This window comes from Castor canadensis, chromosome 10 (genome assembly GCF_047511655.1).
Source record: "Castor canadensis chromosome 10, mCasCan1.hap1v2, whole genome shotgun sequence".
NCBI lineage: Eukaryota > Metazoa > Chordata > Mammalia > Rodentia > Castoridae > Castor > Castor canadensis.
In genome coordinates this window covers 33,402,627-33,427,291 of record NC_133395.1, presented here as the reverse complement: position 1 = coordinate 33,427,291, position 24,665 = coordinate 33,402,627, and the positions used below count along the sequence as shown (strand labels likewise).

The following is a 24,665-nucleotide window of genomic DNA, read 5'->3' as shown; positions in this document are numbered from 1 at the left end:
GCCTTTGTTGTAGGCTTCGTGATATGCCAGCAAACAAATGGGGCACATTTTCTTCTTTTATAATCTTATAAGGCAAAACAGGTGATATGTAAGTAAATATGCATCTCAAATGGCAATAACTGCAATGGAGACTAGGGATAAGGTAAATTGGGGGAAGGGGCCTTCATTTTGTCATGTAGGGCAGTCAGGAAAGGAAATACTAAGCAACATTTACACAGATAACTAGAAGTGAAAGAGAAGCCATGTGGATATTTGAGTGAAGACAAGTCAGGCAGTTGAAGAGCAATGGGAGGAGCAAGAGGTGTGAGCATAAGCAAAGAGGCCTGTTGGCAGGAAGTGAGTAAGGGACAGGATTGTGGAATTGAATGGGAAGAGGCAGGCAGGGACCAGATAAGATCAGACCTTGTAGGTCTTCTAAGAGCCTGCTTTTAACTTGAGCAAGATTGCAAGAAAATGGAGAGTGTTGGGTAGGGTGTGCTGTGTCCTGGATGCAGTTTAGGAAACTTTCTGGCTGCTGTCTTGAGAATATACTGTTGGCGGGAAAGGTGGAAGCAGATGAAGATTAGGATTCTCTAGGTGGGAGATATGATGGCTTGGATCAGGGTGGTGGTAATCGTGGAGGAGCTGAGAAGTGGTTGTATCCTAGATATATTTAAGGAAAGTGACCAGAATTATGGGAAGGATGAGTGATACGTGTGAGAGAGAGGAATCTAGATGTCTCCAAGATTTTTTGACGTAATGTGTAGAAAGATAGAGTTGACATTTACTAGGATGAGCAGGTTGTGGAGTAAGCAGTTGTGCTGTCAGTCTGACAAGTTATATTTGAGATGCCTCTGAGACTTCCAAGTGGAAAGTGAATGCAAAGTTGTGTTACCCATCGAGAGGTTAGCAGGGATTTTGAGTGGTATTTGAAAAGACATATGTAGGGGCTGGTGGAGTGGCTCAAGTGGTAGAGCACCTGCCTAGCGAGTGTGAGGCCCTGAGTTCAAATCCAGTACTGCAAAAACAAAAATCTAAAAAAAAAAATAAAAAAAAAAGACATATGTACTGCTGAAGGGCTTTTGAGTTGGAGGGAGCATTTGAGGAAAGACATTCTCTGGGTGATAATTTAAGCAGCTCTTTTGGAAGTACAGGTAAGGGTGGCCTGTGCTCTGATCTAGGTTGTTGGCAAAAGAGATGGAAAGAAAAAGACGCTGAATGAGAAGACTTGATAACTAATTGAAAGTGGGGAGAATGGAGAAACAAAAGCAAAAAATGGTTCTTAGGTTTCAAATGTGGATGATTGGAAAGCAGGTTACCACCATTAACTACCGCAAGAGGAAAAGCAGGTTTGAGTTTGATTACATCAACAACTGTGTGCTCACTGAGTTACAGTTTATAAAATCCTTTCTAGGTATTATTTCAACTGGGCCTTTACAATCCAGGTGCCTAGGGGATATCCATGTAGAAATGTTTATTCAGGAGCAGTTGGCAGTGAGTCAGAGGAGGGACAGCCATGCATGGTCTATAGACCGAGGAGTTATTTATATGAGTTATAATTGCCTTGAGCTAGCTGAGGGCGAGAATGTAATGAAGGAAATATGAAGGCAGAATTGAGGGGAAGGCAAAGTTTAGGTGCCCAAGAAGAGTTACTTAAATAACTAAAAGAATAGTCAGTTACAGTGAAGTAACCTCGGAAGTGCAATAGGAAAGAGCGTTTAGGGTAGCCCACCTTTTCAAGCCGTCTCTTTCTGCCCTGGTGTGGTTTACCACCCTTTATGTGTATGTGGATGCAGACACGTGCCCGACTCCCCACCCCACCGTGTTCATTGCTTTCTTCTCTGATTGTTTAGTTCTTCTAAAGCCAAACCTCAGCGCGTCCTCGGGTGGGGGTTACAAGTTGAGTACATGCACGCTGCTTTAATGGAGAGGGCAACTAAGGTGGGTCTAATAAGCTATCGGAAACTACCTGTGATCTTTGAGAATAAGCCCAATGCAGTCACGCGGCAGATCTTATAGAATCCTTGAGAAGAAGCGGCACTTCTTTTCATGGTATTGAACTTGAGGAGAAAATATCAAGTAATCACTAAATTATTTAGTAAGTGCCCAGAGAAGGCAGCCAAACCTTAATAGCTTATCTTTGGGGGAGATAGAAAAATACAGACAGATGATTCTAGTAACTAGTAATTATTTTTTCTGAAGCAATTTTTTTCATGCACGGACTGCTGCAAATATGAACGTTAGATTAGTTTTCTCAGACTCGTGCAGTTAATTTGACTATTTGGTGAAAAAAAAAAAATTCACACCTGAGTTAAGTGCCAGGCTCTTGTTTCTACGTTTTGGAAAAACACCATTTATCTCTGTAGGGCTGCTTCTATGATACTATCACTAAAGTGTCTTGGTAGTACAGCAGAAATTTAGGTGGAATTTCCAAATATAAGCCCAATCTTTCTTTTAACACTAGGCCGGTCGTGTGAACCATGGTGATCATGGGTATTTTCGTTGCAGGAGTAAGTCCATGAGCGATGTTAGCGCAGAGGATATTCAAAACCTGCGTCAGCTGCGTTATGAGGAGATGCAGAAAATAAAATCCCAACTAAAAGAACAGGATCAGAGGTGGCAGGATGTGAGTATTCCTAAACCGGGAGGGGGACAGTGTATTTGCTGGATTTTTCCTTGTTTCTCTTAAGGAAGTCAATATACTTGAGACAATTTTCCTTGCTGTTATAATATTCAGCTCTATAGTGACTGTAACTCAAGAGTTTAAAAACTTTTTAAAGTATTACTGTTGGCTATTTCAAGGGCCATTGTAAGGTAATGTAATAGAATGTTTATCTTCTGATATTTTCTGTGAGATCTCAAAGCTTGTGAAACTACTTCCTCACAGTATAGTGAACTTATTTCTTCAGCAGTCTATTTGGGATATAACTGTTAATTATGCTTTTGATGGGAAAAGACCTTCTCAGGGTTGGGATTGATGATAAGCAAGGGCCTAGCTTAGATGTTGGCATTGTAGGGAGAAATGAGAAGGATTCGTAAAGTTAATTGAGAAGATTGGGAGGAAATATAACCCAGAGTACTATTTTGGCTGAAGAAGTCATTGTCTAATATGAATCAAAGTTAGATGTTTCACCTGAGCTGAGCTATTTTTACATAACTATAGACTTAATCTTTAGTTTGGCTCCTAAAGAAAAAACACCTATAACCTTTATGAATATAGTAATTGTTATAAACTGAAGGAATGCAAGGAACTATAGTAGATGTGCTATACATACCAGTTCCAGAGGCGTTTGACTACTTCATGGTAAGAGAGTTGAGTTGGTGGCATGAGCAAAAGAGCCAAATATAGCAAATACTAATTTTCAAAGGAATTAGAGTCTATCCATGAAGAAACGCATGCTTTGGCTACATTTCTAAATTCTAGTGCCTCTTTCATTGGGAACTCAACTGAATTGTCAAAAGACAGGAAGTAGGGCTAGGGATGTGGCTTGGTAGAAAAGTGATTGTTTGCTTAATATGTGAAATGCCCTAATATGGATCCCTGGTACTGTCAAAGAACCCAATAAAACCAGTGATTAATTTGCTGTCACTTTGCTACAATGTGTGGTAGATTTTTGATACGAAAATCATTATTGAGGTTGAGTTATCCATTAGTTTAATTCAGGTGAAAATTCATGCTATTTATCCTCTAGGACTAAATGCACACTGCTTTTGTTCTTTCTGGAAATAGTTCATGTTGGTTTCAGGCTGTTTGAAAAGCAGGAGTGGCCCTGTGTGCTCCCAAAGGGTATCAGCCAAACTTACTTCACATGCCAAGGGGTGAAGTTCAGTTTAGTCTGAGACTTTGGATGTACTTCTGTTTGGACTGGAATGCCTCTCAGCATGGCAGTTCTGTTTTAGAGACAGAAAAGTTTGTGTCTTTCAAAATGTCTTACTCTCTGGATGTCAGAGCTAGCCCATGCTGCTCTGGTAATTGAACGCCTGAGTTAGGTAGAGTGTCCTGAGGTCACCCAGCTAGATTAGACTTAACATTTCTGGGGATATGGGAAACAAGTATTGGTTTGTTCCTTCATGATCTTCCATAGGGCCTTGGCCTATGTGGAGTTACCTCTTTGTAATCACATATGTTCTAGTCTGTTGTCCCCATAAAGCCTTTCGAAACTTTCCTCTTCCAGAAGTGGAATTGACTTGTCTTTAGGACTCCTGCTCTCTGGAGAGGTCCCATGCCACTCATACTGGCCTTTATTTTCATGCCTGCCTCTCCCTTCCACTGAGGGTTCTTTCAGGGGAACTGCATCTTATGCATCTGTGTGATAATGGGGATTGAACTCAATGAGATGAACTATTCATGTGCACTTAACTGTTATGGTCACGTTTCTGTTTCCATCTTACCAGTGAACATAACCTTCTGCATTACAGCCAGGTTTTTGGAGTGAGATGAAAATGAATTTAAAACACTTCCTAATGGATCTAACCTAGTACTTAATTACAAGCATTTAGCATTCTTCATAAATGGGCAACAAGGCCAACACTCTCTGGGAAAACAAAAATGGGGTTCTATCTTATTAGGTCAGGTTTTCAGACAGACACATGAGATAAAGGCTTGGTACAGAAACACTGACTATAAAAAGCAAAATTAGGGCACCTTGGCACAAGTGGGAGTGAATAGTTTCAGTGATGTAACAGGATACTTGGTGAGCTCTGGCTGCTGAGCCAGAACTCAGGTATGATGGGGTTGATGTGATTTTTTTTTTTTCCTGCTAGGACCTGGCAAAATGGAAAGATCGCCGGAAAAGTTACACTTCAGACCTGCAGAAGAAGAAGGAAGAGAGGGAAGAAATTGAAAAGCAGGCACTCGAGAAGTCTGACAGAAGCTCCAAGACATTTAAGGAAATGCTGCAGGACAGGTAAAAGGCTGACCACATCTCCTATTTGGAGATCCCAGTACCAGAAATGGAGGTTTTGTGTAAGTGTGGTGGGATGTGTGCTCACCTGTGTTAAATTTTAATCAAGTCTGCACTGAAATAGACAGAATTTTGCTCTGCAGTGAAAAAACAAAGCCTTGTTGAAAGAATGACTTGGATTAACAACAGAAATGAGCACTTAATGAACATGAACAGTATTTCTTTGTTTCACATAGTATGGTCACACGCAGAAATGGAAGGTACTGGCTGTATTTGGTGCAGAAGATACACTACTTTAGCCTTTTAAAGTGATTTTAAGAATGGAGTGGGGAAATAATATCAGCTGCCACTATTAACTAAATGGTGTAAAGTATAACAAAGTTCTTCTCTGAGTTTTAGTGGTGGAACAAAAATTATATTTTAAGTCTATGTAAACATAAATGTGTAGGCCTGTTTGTTTATTCTTTGCATTGCCACATAGCAGGAAAAAGGTCAAAGTTAAACTTTCCTATAAAGCAGTTACTGTGTGAAACCTTAGGATATTTACAGGTCAGGGAGAAAGCAAATATGTTTCAAGAATAATGTCAAAAAGGAAATATACTGCCTGGTGAAATTAAACAAAGCTCCTTTGTGTCCTAAAAGTCAATGATAAACAGTTTCATTCATTGAAATGCAACAGGGTTAGCCTGAGAGGTAGGTGTGTTACTAAATGTTAGGTGAGGGCATGCCATCAACTCTAAATATGAATAGTGACTTTTAATCTGTGATGACTGTCCATGGAAGTTCTATCATGGTACCTAACACTGTGCACTAAGTGGATCTTCATAAAGTCTTCTGTGCTCCTTTATTTTTGCTAATATATTATAAGTTTTGTATAGGGAAATTCAGTACTATCAAGAAAGCTACACCTTTGGAAGATTCAGCTTGAATGTTAGTCATTTATATATTATATGTACTTTAATTGTGGAAGGCTTACAAATTGGTGGATAAAATTCTGCCTACAATTCCTTGTTAAAATTTCCTTATTTTGTTATTAAAATCTCTTTGTGATTAAAGAATCCCTTTAAAGAGATTTGAGAGTATCTTTAATAATAAAAGTCAAGTTCTTATAAGCTTTCTTAGTTGTGGCATTAAAAAAAATTATATGTTATTCTGTAGTACTGTGTGTTGTTTATTGTGTTCAGTGAGTAGCGTTTTTATTCCTGTGCTATTTAAATGTTAATAACTGTCTCTGCTTCTGGTGTCAAATGCATAACTTTGTGGTGATGGTACATTTCTCTCTGCAAAGGGAATCCCGAAATCAAGAGTCTATAGATACAACTAGGAGGAGATTGTATTCTGATGATGCATTGAATGAAGAGCTGTCCCCTGCACTGACTGCGTCAGAAGCCAGGTACCAGAGTCAGAGTGTAGAAGAGAAAGGAACAACTTATCCTACTGAAATTCCTAACGAAGATTCTACAGCTTTTCTGAAAAGACAGGACAATGTAACAGCTGAAACTCGAGTTCCTTCTAAAAGCCCCGCAGAAGAACAGCACCCAGCTTCTTTGTCTTTTCAACATTCACTGACTACACCAATGGAGTCAACTCAAATTTCAGCTTCAGCTTCTCTCCCCAGAAGTTACCAGAAAACTGATACAGCCAGGTTAACGTCTGTGGTCACAGCAAGACCTTTTGGCTCTCAGTCAAGGGGAATCTCCTCACTCCCCAGATCCTACACGGTAAAAATGCTCCCAGTTCAGCTAGTCCATTCTGAAGAGCAAAAAGTTGGGGAACTTGTACAGAGGCTGGAATTAGGAATATGTGATGTGTAAAACACATGAAGCATATACAAAGCACTTCTATGCAATTAGATTCAACAGAGTTTAATGCATAAGAATAGCAATGATGTGGACTAAACTTCAAATTCACTTAAAGTAGGGGTGATAGGTTTTAAAGAATGAATGTACATTCCAAGCAGAACATCTATTTTTTAATATAGATTTTTTTTTCAAATTTAGCTTTTGTAAATTCTTAGATTGAACAATATGAAATTGTCAGTAGGCAGCTCTTTTTTGACCTATAAAACAGTGATTTCATATGGCTTAGCCTAAATATTTTTAAATTTCTGCTTTATCCTAATTTCCTACTTCAGAAGGTGGTAGATTTAAATATAATCATTCAAAATCATTCAAATATATTTATATTGGAATTTCGAAGGATGCAGAATTTTATAGCCTATTTTCTGGTTATGATGTGGCACCATAACTCTGACAAGTTAATCTGAATTATGAGAAAGGAAGTGGTATAGTCTTAAGGTTCACGTTCCTGTTAGTTCTGCCAATGTATAATCTTAAAATCCAGATAAGAAAAGATTTTAAAAGTTAGAGGATTTTAGGTGAGGGCAGTCTGCCTTAAATTAGCTAGGAGTCCCCTGACTAATTTTGTTTCTTTAAGGAAAATATAGGTGTATTTGACAATAAAAATAAAAATTTTGACATTGATATAGTCAAGAAAACTGATAGAATTGAGAAAAGTATTAACAAAATATATTATAAGGGGTTAATGTCTTTAGAGTATAAAATATTTCTATAAAATTTTAAGGGAAAGGTAAACACTAGAAAAGGAGAAAATAATTGAATTGGCTAATTCAAGAGAGAAGGAATTTAGATGTCTAATAATACAGAGCATAAATACACATGTTCAGCCTCCTTAGAGAGAGACAGCTTTTTATCCATCAAATTGACATTTAAAATGCTGAAAATGTCTAGTGTTTGTGAGAATGCAGAGATGAATTCTTATACATTGTGTGTACATTCTGTAGTTTTCTTTTTAGAAATTATATATTGTGTGTGTATGTATATGTGTAATAAAACCTTTGATCTGGCAAATTTTGTGGGTATCTGGGCTATAAAACTAAAAGTTCCAATTATAAAGATACCTGGAGAATTTGTCTCAATATTTTTGGAAGTGACCGAAAACTTTACACAATTTTAAGTACCCATCAAATGAGTAAATGAAACAATAATTTCTCCTACCATGCAAGTATGTTTCTGATGCTGAGAAAGAATATACTCCAGGCTTATAAAAATAGCTCTGTTGTTGCTTTAAAATACTGAGTATGCTCTTAAACAAAAACTAGAGCTCGTAGAATATCAAGTTTAAAATGATGTTTCCCATTTAGATGGATGATAGTTGGAAGTATAATGGAGATGTTGAAAGTGCTAAGAGAACTCAGCACAGTTTGGTCAGCACCTCTGCCCAGAAGCCCGACACCAGCCAGCTTGTTTCAAGCTCGTCCAGTGAAAGAGAGGCAGTCACAGGAGAAGATGTGGCCAGATTGCCCTCTCCTACACCCCCTGTCTCAACTGTCTTCCCAGACCAGGCTGCTGCTTCTAAAGCCACGCTGTCCTCAATGTCTGTCGTTGATTCCATGTCTGACTCTGGAGAAGGGAGAAGCCCATCGGAAAGAGAGGTGTCCAGGACCTGGGTGAGTGTGGGAGGGGTTCTTCATCATCTTAACCCAGACATCGGAGCATTTCAGTCTGGAAACCATGTTTCTAGCTCCTAGCTAATAAGGTACAAAATTACATTGTTTTTTAACAATCTCTGTCAACTGAGTTTATGGAGCTAGATAACTCTGGAGATCTGTGCTTCTAGACACTTGGTGCACCAGCATCTAGAAACACCTGGGGTGTGCTTGCAGTTTCTATACTGCACATTTCGGCAGTTTTCTGGTGCAGGAGTCAACTGGAAGGTTTTGGTGCAGATCTAGTGAATCTGTGGGTAATCAAAACCCCTTTCCAGCAAAATTAACTGGCCACAAGGAGAAACTGATGCATATGATGTGTACTGGCTCCTAGGGACATAGCATTTTGTTTTTTTCATTTTAACCTTCCAGTGGCTTTTAATGCTGATTTATACTTTAGAATGTCCAGACTTTCAAGGGAATTGTTAAGTAATAAATGGTCTTTTAGTGTACATGCAAAATATACTAAAAATTTTTGTCTTGCAAATAGAACTTTTCTAGAAAAATCCTTGTTAAGCAATTCCATAGTTGTTTGAACCTCTTAGCATGGAGGAGCATCCGTGGTTCTTTGTTGTGGCTAGAATTCCCCATTGCCTTACAAGAGTGTATTTCTTTTCCAAGGCAAAAGATGAAGTAGGTAACTTGGGCTAAATTATGTATATGAAATAATTTTATGCAAAACAGTTTGATATAGCATATCTACTTAGTATTAGATTTTTATTTGTATAGAAAAAGTGTAAAAGTTTAAACTGGTTTTTCTTTTCTCCTGATTCTAAGTTATTATGTGGCTGAGGAACTTACAAAGTGCAGGGAAAAATTATAATAATTTCTTTTAATTCTCTCATTTAGAGACAATCATTAACACTTGGGTACTTTTTTTCCTCCGGTTTTTCTCATGCATATTTACAAATATATATCTAAAAACAATTTCTTCACCTTGTTAAAATTATCAGCTGTAAATTATCTGGCTACATTTTAAAAGAATTAGAAGTGTATAATTAGCAGTATAGGTTCTAGTGAATGAGAACAATAGCCTGTGCTGTACTTGGGGAACATAAGGTACCAGGGGATGAATAATAGAAGCAGAGGCACTGCGGCTTTTATTTTATGGACTTCAGTGTTTGTCTTTACCTTTTCAAATAGCAGATTCAACAAAAGAGCCTGATGAATGTGCTGCATGTTAAGTGCTGGGACCTCCCTCAGGGTGACAGCTGAGAAGCTGCATCCATGGATTAAGGAAAAGAGGCCAAGTGTGGTGTGTGGGGTGTTCCAGGCTCTTGCATTTCAGAGGATCCTAAATTAATCTGGCACTGTTTCAGTTTTCATAATTCATGGATTTATGTTCATCTGTCATCAGACTTGAAATGGTGTTCTACCAAGAAAACTCAGCCTTTATTTAACCATTGGAGTTACTGGAATTCTTGGGCATTGGTATATTTCACACACTGACTTGCCCATCTCTGATGCTTGGAGTCTCCTTTACTGTGCTACTAGGAAAGTAGCCTACAGAGTTTACTGACTTGAGAGCACTGTGAATGCCTTAAACAGATGATAAGCAATATATAAAGGGCCTTATACAACCCTCTTCTGAACTTTCATTCAAACTGTATAACTCCAGATGGTTGGAGAACAGCAAAATAAAAAAAACAAAACAGTGTGTGATTAAACATCTAGATGTCTTGTTTACAAAAGAGTGTTCTTCTGGTGGTCTTCTCTTTCCTGACTTACACCTTGACTGGTAATGTCCTTGCACTTCTGCCTCTAGGATCTCCCTAGGGACCACCCTTTACTATTTCAGCTGCGACTACTTTAATTAAGGCCCTTTCCCTCTTAATGCAAATGCTTTGTAAAGAGCAACGGGTGTCTGTGCATTCCTGCACAAGACTGACATAAAATTAGCTTGCCTTAAGGCCAAGTTGGACTCAGTAATTTCTCTACTCCAAAGTCTCCAGTGGTTGCTGAAGTCTGTTGAATGATATTCAGGGTGCTCATGGGAGCACTGATGTCCCTCACGACTGGCCCAAATTCCCTTTGTAGTACTATAACAGCTAATGCTCATTGAGTGCTTACCATATGCCAACCAGGCTTCTTAGGGAATTCTCTGAGAGAATTCTCACAGCAGCCCTATGATGTCAGCACTCATTATTATCCCTATTTTATAGCTGTGAAAATTGAGGCATAAGTCATGTTATTTGTCCAAGGCCTTGTAGGGTACCAAGTGGTAGAGTTAGGATTTGACACAGGCAGTCCATTCCATGATTGCCTATACCTTGCTGTGTCATGGGAAAGACAGGTGATTCAGTTATACAAGAAAGCTAACTTTTTTTTTCTTGGACACATAATATACTTTCTTGAGCACATTATACGTATTTGTTGTTCTTATTCTTTCGTTTGAAAATGTATGTTTCACCCATCTCTGCTGTTTGAGATCCTTCTGTTCCTTCAAAGCCTTCATGAACTGAGGTACCACATCTCCCCCGTTGAAATTGAACAACTCACACTTGAAAATTTGCCTAGTTTCTTCCTTGTTCTATGTATTCATGCGTTCTTCCTCCAATGATAATCTTTGTACCATCCATAGTTTTCAAACAGTTGGCAGTTAATACTGACTTGAACTGCATTCAAGGCTTTGATTACTAGCCTGAATATGAACTCGATCGAGGAGGTAATTTATAGTCCTTATTGGTTCTTTAGCATGAGAATTTTAAGACTGAAGGAGTATTTTAGGACTGTAATCTCTGATGTTACATAGAATTATTTTAAGGCAGCTAAGTCTGTAGGCAGAGACTGGTTAGGAGCCCATCTCAGAATTGTGGTAATAAGTAGTTTAGTACCACAAAGAAGGAAAGGCATAAGGAAGGAAAGAACTTAGTATGGCCTCATTTACAATCTGCCCACAGGAATTTCCTTTCCCTCCCCACTGCTGAGCTGGTGGTTTTGTTTTCTCCCCATCTCCTTTTGCTCCTCTCTTTTCTTATGGTTTGTATGTTTCTCCCCTGACTTTCTTGCCAATCCAGGCTGCCAGGCAGTTCTGGGGGTGACCCAAGGAAAAGGGAGGGAGTGTGAGTCTGAGTTCTTCCTGTCCAACTGCCTTGCAGATGTCGTTTTCATGTTTTTTTCCCCAAACTTGTATTGTTACTGGTTTCTCTTTTCTGTCCTTTCAGAGTTCTTTGCTGTCCAACCCCAGATAAATCTATCTTCCAGAACCTCTGCCCCAGACTTCAAAGCACTGCCCCAAAGAAGGATGATCCATAGGAAGGAAGCTTTTTACAAGTCTGTAAACAGCCCTGGCTTTCCTCATCCAAGCTTCACATCATGCATTTTGCCTGTCACCTCCAACTAGACCCTGCTCTGTGAGGGCAGAAAGCAAGCCTACTGCCTAGAACTGTAAACAGTGGTTGAATGCTGACTGAGCCATCTTGGCTTTAGAGCAAAGTATGGGAGGGTTAAAAGGATTTTCTTTGCTGTTCTGGAAACTGCTTAACCAGCATGTATAGTATGTTTTATATTGTTTCCATGGGAAAAAAGAAAATAATTGCTGAGCATCAACTATGTGTCTTGGCACCTTGTAAGTATCTCATTTAATCCTCTCAGTAACCTTCAAAGTAGGTGGTATTGTTCCATTTTACCAGTGAAGTACTTGGCATTGCAGAGTTACATGACTTGCCCTAGGCTGGTAAAATGCTTAGTGCAGTTTCTCTAACTCTAACTTTGTTGTTTAGGGGGGAAAACTTCACATGACCAAATTTGAGGATTGCCTTATATATCCTTAATACTCCAAATGTTACCTTTAAAACAAGAGAACATTATTGTGTGTTTTAGAATTTTAGAACTGAGACTGAAGTATCTTCTGGTCTATAAAGATAAAATTATTCCCCTCCCCTTTATTTATTTATTTCTTTTGAAAGAAGGTCTAGCTATATAGTCTAGGCTGACCTGGAACTCAAAGTCCTCCTACTTCCACTTCCTGAGTGTTGGGATTATGGGATTAAAGGCATTTGCCACTATGACTGGTGATAGTTATTCTTTTTTTTTTTTATTATTCATATGTGCATACAAGGCTTGGGTCATTTCTCCCCCCTGCCCCCACCCCCTCCCTTACCATCCACTCTGCCTCCTCCCTCTCCTCCCCACCCCCTCAATACCCAGCAGAAACTATTTTGCCCTTATCTCTAATTTTGTTGAAGAGAGAGTATAAGCAATAATAGGAAGGAACAAGGGTTTTTGCTGGTTGAGATAAGGATAGCTATACAGGGCATTACTCACATTGATTTCCTGTGCGTGTGTGTTACCTTCTAAGTTAATTCTTCTTGATCTAACCTTTTCTCTAGTTCCTGGTCCCCTTCTCCTATTGGCCTCAGTTGCTTTTAAGGTATCTGCTTTAGTTTCTCTGCGTTAAGCAAAGGTTGTGTGTGTGTGTGTGTGTGTGTGTGTGTGTGAATGAGAGAGACACCTCACAACAAATGAGTTTATTTCTGAACTGTGGAATTTGAAACCCACCAAGAAGGCAGAAAGTTGCTACCAGCAGTTTTAAAATGGGGAGTGATATAATAATTAGCATACTCTGTTACTACAGTTTTGGCAGCTGTGTGGAAAGTAGACAGAAGAAGGGTTGGAGGTAGGAGAGCAATTAGGAGGAGACCACAAGAGATTGGAGGAGATCATGCCTCTGAACAAACATGGTAACGTGAGGGAGGCTGGAAAAGATGGGGTGACTCAAGACGGATTTATGGATTGTGTATTTGAAAGCACTTTATTAAATGCGTGTATGTGGTGGAGATTGGTAGTGGGATTTTTGGGTGGAATTTGAAGAGCAGTTAAGGGAAGAAAGAAGAAAGGGGTCCAGAAGGAAACTGGTATTTCTAACTTGGTCAACTGGTTGCAATTAACACGGACATGGAAAACAAGAGGTGGCAAAGCAGGTCTGGGGAGGAATATAATCAGTCTGCTATGGAGATGTTAGCCTTAGTAGTGGAAGATACGGCAATGAATGTGGTTATTCAGGAAAGCATGTAACCAGCAAGTTTGGAGATGGGGTAATAACCACAAGATGAAACAGAAGAGAAAGATGAAAAAGTAGCCTGAAAGATGGGGGCTTGGGGAGATGGGAAAGAGAAAGTGGGATAATAGGTATCTTAGAAAACTGCTTCCCAAAACTGGGAATAGTGGGCAGTGCCAGTAAGGTGTAAACTGAAGATGGATTTGGCAGGAAGAGGATAAGCTTGGAAGGGTTGCGTAAAGTGGTAGTGATAGAAGTGTCACCCGCTCCTTTGAAGTGAAGAGTGGAACAGAGGATGGAGAAATGGAGAAAGATGTAGGTGCATCTTTGGTGAGGAGCAACTCTCCAGTGTCAGAGCAGGGCCATGATTTGAGGGCTATTCACTTACTGGTCTCATCCCACTAAGACCTGAGGCACTGGGGAACCAGGTGGACAGCAATTCAAAGATTATATATTTTCCCTGTTATTCTAGAGTTTGCTGTCCAAATGAATTTTCAGTGTCAATTTGATCAAGTCAGTAGGCTTTCCTTAAATCAACACGTTTGTCTAATTGAAAACATTGGAGGATAGCTCTTCTGATTTGTCAGTATGTAAGATTTATCCCATTTTTCATTAATTCCCACCTGTGGAGACACAAGTACACGTGCCTGTACTCTTAGCACTTAGGAGGCTGAGGCAGGAAGATCAAGAGTTCAAGACCATTTTGGGCTGGAGAATGAGTCCTGTCTCAAAAAAAAAAAAATTGAGTCCTGTACTTCATCTTCATAATCTGACTGAGGCAACCTCAGTATTCAATGTGTACTTCTGTTCAAATTGTACCTAATTTGAGGAAAATTGTTTTTATTTTAAATGCTGAGTTGTTGGTAGATAGGTATTATTTTCTTTTTTTTTGGCATGGACAACTGAAGCCACTTGGATAATTCATTTCTTAGTCATCAAGAATCTAGTTTTGCCCCCAAAATTTATGTTTTCCTTCTATCACATTCAAAAAATAATTCCCCCATTAACTTCTGGAGCTCAGATCTTTGTAGAAAACTCACTTGGTGTGTGTTTTGTAGAGAGATAAGACTGTAGAACTCCCACTGGAAATCACTGTTCATGCTTGAATATTTATGGCTATGTTCATATGCAGGGAGTCTCAAGCAGAACTCAATACAAGAAACTGGCATTCCGTAGACACGCCATGGGGGAGGGGCTCTGCAAACTGCCCTCACTTGCTTTGAGCCTCTGTGTATTGGTTTGGGGGAGGAGTCAGTCTGCATGAGATTTTTTATTTGAAAGAATTGAGAACAAAAGACTTGAAAAACTACTGTCATAGTGAGTAAAAGGCTCTTCCAGGTTTGGTGACACACCTGAGATTACCTGGTTATCAACAGAAATGCACCTGTAATAGCCAGCATGGATCCTCTGTTCTGCTTTGTCTATTTATTGTCCCAGTGACAGGCACAACAGACTTCCAGACTGTAACAGTGCTTTTGCCCTCCCTGTTAACACATTCAGAGCGGGTTTTTTCTTTTATTTAACATGTTCAAACAGAGATCTCTTTATTTCCCAGCTAAGAGTAGCCGTTTTTTTTTTGGACAGTTATATGATCTAATGTAATTGTGAGATTCTCCCCTCTATGGCTTCAATTTACTCTCTTTTACCCTATATTTGGTAGAAAAGGATAATGTTCACTTGCTATCTGCCACAGATTTTTTTTTTATGTTGTTGGAGACTATTCTTTTATTCTTCAAGCTAAAAAACCTCAATTAGTGGCTTGAATATCTAACCTATCATTTGTTTCAATGTCCTTATATAGAAATAGATTTTACACTTTAATTGGCTTTAAGTCAGGTTTTTTTTTGTAAGTGTGGTGAAGATGACTGCTTATTTTCATTGAGTCACCTCTAATTTAACTGTGTGGTGGTTTTGGTTAAGGAGTAGAACTAACCAGTAAGGTTTTCTGTTCTTAAAGTTTTATTACATTCAGATTGGTGTTTATCAGGCTATTAATATACATTATGACTACACCTGGATAGCTCTATTAAAAATGGCTTTCATAGGGCTTTCTGCTAGAAACTTTTCCATATTAGTAACTAAAAGTTTTTTCTTTAAAAAAAAAAAAAATCCATGGCCACCGTTGAAGAGTCAGTATTTACTTCCTGAGAATAGGATCATGCATGATTCTTTACTTTCCAAGGTGCTAAGTACTGTGTCCTACACAGAATCAACACAGAATAAATGCGTGTTGAACAAATGAGTGGACAGTGTTATATGCTTTTGTGTCCAGGTAGCATAGCAAGTTCTTGGTCCTTTATTCAGGGCCTTCCTTGCTTTTCCTCTGATTCTTCCATCCAGCTTTCTCAGAATATCATCACTTGGATCTTAAACTTCTTTTATAGGTAGAAAAGTGTAGGCAAAGAACTTTACTACTTGCCCAGTTGGCCCTAGGTTTGAGTTTAATTGCCAAATTATCAGTAACCTATCTTTTGGAAAGTAAAGGGGCTTTGGGAAGAATTTTCTTGGTAGGTGGGTCTACTAAGTCCTTTCTGATTATGAAGCAAGGAGCTAAAAAGACTACTCTGGTAAACACATTGTATTAAGATCTGTTTCTGTTATGTAAAATAAACCAATATGTAATTATGAAAGAAAGGTTTCACAAAGATGAAACCTTAAACCTGAAATTTGGGTTAGAAGATGATTTAAGAAAGTCCTGGGAAATTTAGAATTTGCTTTTGTGTAGTACGGTGGTAGAGAGAGAGATAGAATTCTACCTTTTGCCCAGGAGGTAGCTGTTGTTGGACTTTGTGGGCTGACGTTACTTCACGAAAGTCATGGTCTGTGTGTAACTCAGGGTGTCTCATGGGCAGTCCTCGGCATCTGAGGTGTAGTTTCTCATGGGTGACGTAGTTCTGTGTTTTGCAGTATGTGTAGCAGCAACACCCTTATCAGCATATTCTTATGTGGTGTTTGGGCCAGCAAAAATGCCTTGTCAAATTTGAGATAGCCACTAGGGTGTGTGGTACTAATCTTGGATGGATGCTACTGGTGGCTGAATTTTGTGTCTTTGAGCCACTCGTGTAAAGCCACTTGAGTTACTCAGCTAAATATGTTTGATATTGGAGGGATTTTTTTAAAAAGTTGGATGTCATTTTAAAAATAAAAGATGTAAATCACTGTACTTCATTCTTGGGCAATGGATAAATATGTGTACATTTAGACTTTATTGTATGGTGATCAAAAGCCTGACGATCAACAGCCAACTGATTTGTAGTATTAATATGAAGAAAACATTCACTGACAACAGATTTGCCCATATTTTAGCAGAAAAAGTAATAAATTTGGTGATACTTATACAAATAAAAATTTTTATCAAGTCTAAGGAAGAAAGAATGAAACTTCTGGTTCATCATAAAATAGTTCAGAGGTAGCTTGTGTGCAGCTTCCCATCTTTCATGGATAGACTTTCCTCTCTGTGGGTGCCAGGGACACCTGATACCAGCGTTTCATGTTTTCTTTTCAGGATCAGTTCAGTGATATGAGAATCAGCATAAACCAGGCGCCTGGGAACAGTCTTGACTTTGGGTTTACAGTAAAATGGGATTTTTCTGGGATCTTCGTAGCATCTGTTGAAGCAGGTAAATCACAGATTTAACTCTACTGAGCTCTCTTCTCCTTTGTTATCCTACACTTGGGGAGAAATTAATTTATTTGATATAGGAAGAGAAAACCTATAAAGGATGCATTTTCTTCCCTGAGACTTTCTGTTGGGGTTACAAATTGCATATTGTTTATTCTCTTTGCCTAATTAATTTTTGTTTTGAAGTCTTCATTTTGTGACTTTACAGAATCTGTCAAAATTTTAAGCTTAATTTTGGAAAGGCTAACAAAATAGTACTTAATTGGAAGATTCAGAGTGAAATTTCACCTGTCAGCTGTGTTTTGTTGTAGATACACACATGCTGCATAATAAATCATTGTGGTAGGAATTTTCTGTTGGTTTTCATTTATTTATTTTACAGCACTAGGGATCCACCCTCCCTCCCCCAGAACTTTGTGCATGCTAGGCAAGTGCTGTAACACTGAGCTATGTTATCCTAATGTATCTGTTGCTTGTGGCATCTTCAGGATGGTTTGGGACTTTTGAAAAATTATTGCCCCTCCTCCACCAAGGGTTATACCAAGTGAAGCCCAGAAATGCTGCAAAATATTACTACAAGGACTAGAAATTAAAATGAGCTCTTCTTGAAAAAAGTCCTCCTCATTTACATATTTTAGCTGTATAAAACTGCATGTTAGCATTGGTTATTATAAATTTTAAGATGGCATCAGTTAGATTATGGTACTTTAGTTATAGTAGGAATTTTATGCATTTTTACATGACTGCCTTCCAGAGTACATATGAAAGCTCAATTAAAGTGCAGTACATCACATTTTTTAATTAAAAAATGTTTCTTTGTTCTTAAGAGGCTAATAAAGAAATTGTATTGAACGGGTGAGTTTATAATTTCTCCTTTCAATATTAATGAAGATGCCTTTGAATGACTACAAAATGTCTTTGGTGTTTCATAGGCCCTCAAATATATGATAACTTTAAAAAAAATTAATGTTTCTCATCTACTGAAAACAATGAGAAGTTGTTGAGATTGGGAAGTCATTTTCCTTAATTTAGAGAAGCAGTGAGTAGCAGACCATGTAGGGTTATTTTTTCATTTGCTTTTTAAATTTATCTTGTTTAGGTGGCCCAGCAGGTCTTTCTCAGCTACAGGTGGATGATGAAATTATTGCTATTAACAACACCAAGTTTGCATATAAGGATACAAAAGAGTGGGAGGAAACCATGGCTCACGCTCAAGAAACTGGAAACCTAGTGATGGATATCAGGCGCTATGGAAAGTCTGGTGAGCAAGTTTGTCCGCTGTGTCTGGCTTTCTAAATTGGGAAACTGGTCTTTGGCAAGTTATTCATAACAATTTGCTTTAATAACCTTTTAGTCTTTCTTTTTTACTCATGTTTGGGCTTAAATGCATTTTGTTAGTCTGTTGGGACAAATCTTGAAGAGTACGTTGGATATTCTGTCTGAAAATTCTTCACTAGCAAATTTACTGACTTCTACATTATTTGACTGATTAATGTACAGATCTGACTGAATGCAGATATCAATTAAATGCAAATATATTTGCATTCAGGAGTCATTTATGATGTTGACTGAGAAATACACTATGATTTCACTTTTTCTGTGGCACCACAGCACTTCTGATATAAGAGAGCATGGTAGGACGTAGTCATATTGCTTGTTCTCAAAGAACTCAAAGAAGTACTCATTTTCCTTTATTGTATTTTTTCAGTTACAAGCTGTGGTTAGATGGGGAAAGGAATTAAGCCTCTCCATGCCTACCAATTTACTAATTTATGTATTTATTTTTATTTATTTTTTCAGTAATGGAGTTTGAACTCAGGGTCTTGTCCTTTCTAGATTGGTTCTTTACCACTTGAGCCATATCCCCAACCCTTTTTGCTTTAACTATTTTTCAAATAGAGCCTTTATATTTATGCCCAGGCTGACCTGAACCGTGATCCTCCTATTTATGTTCCTACATAGCTGGGATGACAGGAGCACACCACTATACCTAGCTTTTATTGGTTGAGATGAGGTCTCATGAACTTTTTTTGCCTGGGATGACCTCTAACTAATATACTCCTGATCTTTGCCTCCCAAGTAGCTAGGATCAGACCTACCAATTTATGATGTTAGAATATATTCCTGATTGAAGGAAAGATTCAGCAAATTTGCTTGTTCTTTTATTACTAACATGATTTAACCTTTGTGTTTTGGGAAGGTGGTCTGTTGATAAAAGCCCTAAACTTTTCATCTCTTTCACACTCTACTTGATTTGTTTGTTTATATGTGTGTGCTTTGTATCTGTACATTCAGTAACTTTATTCTTTCCACTTCACTATTTATATGTACTCATTACTTGATCTTCATGTGCCAATCAGACTGGGGCAAAGACCAACCTTCCCTGCCATTTATACGGCATAAAACCCTCAATCTCACCAGTATGGCTACCAAAATTATAGGTTCACCTGAAACAAAGTGGATTGATACAACCTCTGGAATTTACAACTCGGACAAGTCTTTAAATCTATCAATAACAACTGATTTCTCCGAAAGTCTTCGGAGTCCTGTAAGTATTTTGAGAAGTGGTAGTACTTGTACAGAGTAGAGAGACTGTGGAGATTGTATGTGGGGAACAGAATTTATTTTGCTTGAACAGTTTTGATGCTACTTTAAAAACAACTTAAATAATTAAATAAAGTGATGTATAGTAGAGAGTAAAATGCATTTTTGAAAACCATAAAGCATTACTCATCAATAGTGTATGATTAGTGAGGTACATTATGGTAACATCAAAAGATCCCATAGTGTTGTTTTGCAGGTATTTCTCACCAGTCTTTCGTCATTACAGCCATCTCTCAGATCTTTGTGAATGTGAAGTAGCAATTATGTAAAATTATACACTATAACTTCTCTATGCATTCTTTAGTCTTTATTGGCAAAATGTAGTGATTGTATGCAATATGAAACTTCATGAAGAATTTTACCTCTTGTGTGGGTGAACTTAATAGGTGGACTTAGATGTGTGATTAAGATAATCAGTTTCATTAATTGATTAAAAATTATAGTGCAGAAATTTTTCTAAGTGTCAAAGAAATATTTTTTCTTATAGACTTTGAAAACATGTATTTTGTATTTATAATATGAATTGTTGTTTTAATTTAAACTTTTGTTGTTTTTTAAGTTTTCTTTGTAATGCTGGGAATCAAACCCAGGGCTTTGTGCATGCTAGGCAGACACTCTACTACTTGAGCCATTCTGCCAACCCTTTTTGGTGTTGGGTATTTTCAAGATAGGGTATCACAGACTATTTGCCCTCACTGGCTTTGAACCTTTATCCTTCTGATCTCTGCCTCCTGAATAGGTAGGATTACAGGTGTGAGCCACTGGTGCCTGGCCCTTGGTGGTAGTGGTTTTTCTTTTCTTTCTTTTTTTTTTTTTTTTGAGGTCAAATCTAACTATGTAGCTCAGGCTGGCCTTGATTTTGTGAACTTAACTGTCCCAGCTTCCCAAGTGCTGGGATTACAGATGTATACTATCATGAGTATCAAATTTAACTAAATACAATTTCATTTAATAAGGAGTTCTTGCTACATTTTATAGGAAAGATTTAAATCTTAATCTTATGATTGTTTCATTACTCATAAATACAAGCCAAATAGATTAAAGATTATTTTGCCCATCATGTTTCTTAGCATATTAATGACTAATTAAACATAAGTCCATCCTTGCTTGTAGCTAAATCCTTTCACAAGTATTGGAAATAATGAAAAAATTTGTTTGTACTACTTGTAAAAAGCTATAAGAAATAGACTGATATCCCCAAAATCCCATCTTGTTAAAAGGTATTTTCACTAATGAGAAATACATTATTTAAACCCAAAGTCCAATTTGAGATCATGTTAATTAGTACTTTTGCCCTTTGCAGTATGTTGAATCAAAAGAAATGAATGGGATTCACGATGAAAGCAACACTTTGGAATCAAAAGGTAAATATCAACATCATTACTTCCATTGGTTTATAGGAGAAATCATAGTTCTCAAGTTCTTCTATAAGCATGAATATCTGTGAGTGAAAGAAATACCGCTCCACTGCAAGTTGAGATAAAAGGTTAGCATGTGATCCAATTGCAGCCAGGTGGGAGGGCATTCAGCTCCAGTGTTGAACAGTTCAAAACTGCAAACAAAACTCTGGCAGCATGCCTCGGAGTTTCGGGGGCCCATGTGCCTAAGCCAAATAAGAAGAACAAGTTTCCCTGAGGCTGGCAGCTTTCTGGCTATGGTGTGCTGGCAAAGGGAATCTTCATTAAATACGAGATGATGAATGAAGTTTCCTTTTCCCCTTTATTGTTTTGAAAGGGGCGAGAGTGAAGCAGCTAATCTTAGCAGAGAATACCTGGCAATAATGGTTGTTAGCAGTTATCCTCATTTGTGATGAAAAAGAAGTGAAAGTAGGGAAACACCAAAGTTCTCTTTCTTCCTTCCTCTGCCCATCTAGACATAATTTAGCCACTGCACACTGTGTGCTGTCCCTTAGGCATAGAAAATAAATAAGAAGGATCGGTGTGGTCTACATTAGGTAGGAAAGACACTCGAAGAAAATGAGGCTGCCTTTACCATGAAACTAGGCTGCCAAAACAGGGCTAGGTGTGCACAGTGCTTTGGTGACCTTGAAACCGAGTTTGCCTGTTCGTAATACTCACGTCAAAGCCAATCTAAGTTTATAAGTTTCCCTTCCTACATTGATTATTTATCTTTTTATTTCATTTCTTATAGTTGATGTGATTATAGTTTAATTTTTTAAAGTTGCATTCTTTACATCAGAAAGGTTTTTAAAGCAGCATTGCTTGTTTTTCTTCATGACACCAAATCCAAGCTATCTGGATCCTGTCCTGCCAGTGGCCTAGGCAAAGCCAGATGACCAGATACCTAAGTCTTTAGTGATTTGGGGGCTGTCTGTACACAGGCTCTGTGATTTGGAGGTTTTATCTAGATTTGCAAGCAGCAACCAGTATCAAGTAAGAATCACATTTACATCTTACACCAAAGTCTTGTGGGAGAAGTCAGTGTTTCCTGTGTTTTCTTTTTGATTGGACTCTGATTTGTTGACCTAAATTAGTAGCGCTAAGATCTTGAGAACTATGGAAAACTATTACAGTTTGAGAAATATCTTAATTTTAGCATCTTTTTCTGATCTTTTTTAAAAGTATCAGTTATTTTGTGTTCCCCTCCTCCCCAATGCTTTTCAGTTTCTATTCATCAGTGTTGTGAAAACTCTTTGGTAGAGATAATTTTGGATTGATTAACCTCAGCAAAAAAGTGTTAATTTCTATTTCCTTAAAACTCTGCTCTAGCAGGATTGGCATGGCTTTCATAGCTGTGAAAGGATGATGCTATCTACTAAAATTTACTAATTTTGCTAATTTGAAAATTTGAATGTAGCATAGGCTACTAAAATGTTTGTCAGTATGTCAGAAATAATCTATCATCTACAAAAATATTGTCACAGATTGAAAAGGTATCTCAAGTATCATTTAATTTGCCAGTGGTGAAAAATTAAAATGAATGATATGGTGTTTATTTGTTTGTTTTTTATTTTTCAACTAGCATCTGAACCCATTTCTTTGAAAAACTTAAAAAGGCGATCACAATTTTTTGAACAAGGTAAACCACAAAGCTAACCATTCATTGACTTTCATGGACTTGTTCTCACTCTTCACTCTTCCTCGTGGTCTGTAGTACTGGGCACTGAGCATCTTCAATTTGGCTGTCGTTATGACCAAACAACATAACCCATTTCCGTTCTTTCCCTAGGATCGGCAGGCTTTTCTTACAGTTCATGGGTCTACCTCTGTGGTAATGGGTCTCTGCGTGTCCTTTGTATAGCTCTAAAGGTGTTTTCTCTTAACTTTGTGAAAAAACAAAACACTGAAATGCTGTTAAACACAAATGTCTTTACACTGAGTAACAGTAAGAAATGAGGAATTTCATTTAAGCCTTACTGCTTCCTACAAATTGTATAATATTAGATTACACCAACATACAATTGGCCAACTCTTAAAAACAGACCTGTTTTTGATTATGGAAGACGCTCTTAAAGAACAGAGTTACTCGCTACTATTGGAATGGTGGCATTGGTATATAGATATGACTGTTGACTTTAAAGTAAATTCAGAGTGAATTTTGGTTGCATCTGAGCACAGGCACATTTTGAAATCATCCATGTTGGTGTAGTTGGGCAGGGCTGACTCACGATGTGTAATGCATGTGGTGTTTTCTCCATTTCACATTTGCCTAATGCTTTTTCCCTGAATGTTCCACTTTGTTTTGCTATGAAGAACTTAAAAGTTATATCTAACATTTTAGATGCAATGGTCAGAAGAGATTGAACTATTGCTGTCTAAAATGTTACTGTTTCTTTTAAGATTAATGAAACATTTATAAGTTTATAATATGATACTAGGTTTTGTCTTTTGTGTTAATTACCTAGTATTCTTCCTAAGGTGGATGGAGTAAGGTCTCTTTTTTGACTAGGGTTAGCTTACCAGCTATGCATGTCTATTTGTGTCAGTATCTTTAATGTTTTCAATTCATTTTTTTTTATTAAACTCCTGCTTTTCTGTGTCTATTTAATTGAAATGGTATTATATTCCTAACTCAAATTGGCTCAAACAAAGTAATTCATTTTCTTCCTGTATTCTAATTTTTTTCACTTTTCACCAACAAGCTGTTTTAGAGAAGAATAGTTTTTCTAAATCCTAAAGCAGTTTTCTTAAAATATGTGTGGATAATTTATTTGCTACCTGAGGTTTCAGGAAAAAATTTTAAATACTGAATGTGTATTTTCTGAAATGTTACTTTTTTGTTTTTTTAATAATCCTTGTACTATAGACACACAGCTCTATAAGCCCTCAAGGATTAAAGGAATGGTTATTCCTGCAAGTTTACTCAAGAATCTTGAATGTGAAAGGAAAAGTTTTCTTGAAAATGTTTGTTGTGATGGATTATATATTAAAAGTAGCTCATTAGCAAGAAGACCTGAAAAATGTGACTTGCAGTTGTCACATTATAATTGAATAGTTGGAAGTAAATAATTGGGTTTGGTAGGTATTATAATATTTGAGTTTTTTTCCCCCTTATTAAGCCAAACTATGAGATCCTGACTGCCCAGTTTGGTAACAAAACCTGGAAACCTCTTTGTTAGTACCCATTGATTCAGCTCCATCCAGTTCCTAGAGTTTTTAGGGGGTATCCTTTGCACCCATCGTTTACCTTTTTGTTACTCCTTTTGAGTTTGGAAGATGAGTATAGATGGAACAGAAGGGAGAAAAGGATTTGCTGACCATTGCCAAAAAAAAAAAATCGATGACACTTAGTATACTGGTTTAGAGATAGCTAGTGATATAACTTTCTGAAGGAATTATTATGTAGAACTGGAAAGACTTATGTTATATCTTTCTTTCCTCCTTGCCCCTGTGCTGGAATACAGGAAGCTCTGATTCTGTGACTCCTGATGTAAGTAGCGTTCTTTTGAGTTGGAAATAAATTGGGGGGGTGGGACATGGCAGGACTGAACTAGTGAAAGTGTGAAATTTGCTTGCCTTATTTTTAAGGGTTGATCAGGTGATAATACTTCCAAGTTGAAAAGTTTGACTTTGAAACATAAAGCCACAT

General features: G+C 37.7%; 1 protein-coding gene across 12 annotated transcripts in view; it reads left to right on the top strand.

The window, feature by feature from the left end:
• The window catches only part of Lmo7 (LIM domain 7), a 185,880-nt gene that overhangs the window by 144,567 nt on the left and 16,648 nt on the right, over positions 1-24,665 (top strand). For 6 of the 12 annotated variants that reach the window (XM_074043205.1, XM_074043208.1, XM_074043207.1 and 3 more), the window contains 10 exons: positions 2,488-2,605; positions 4,744-4,886; positions 6,172-6,604; positions 8,047-8,352; positions 16,896-17,010; positions 18,112-18,273; positions 19,454-19,560; positions 20,920-20,980; positions 22,599-22,655; positions 24,481-24,506. In XM_074043205.1, coding sequence (XP_073899306.1) covers positions 2,488-2,605; positions 4,744-4,886; positions 6,172-6,604; positions 8,047-8,352; positions 16,896-17,010; positions 18,112-18,273; positions 19,454-19,560; positions 20,920-20,980; positions 22,599-22,655; positions 24,481-24,506 — 1,528 coding nt within the window. Of the gene's footprint in view, positions 1-2,487; positions 2,606-4,743; positions 4,887-6,171; positions 6,605-8,046; positions 8,353-16,895; positions 17,011-18,111; positions 18,274-19,372; positions 19,561-20,919; positions 20,981-22,598; positions 22,656-24,480; positions 24,507-24,665 lie in introns of all 12 variants that reach the window. The other 6 variants (XM_074043206.1, XM_074043210.1, XM_074043214.1 and 3 more) reach the window with 1 other exon arrangement.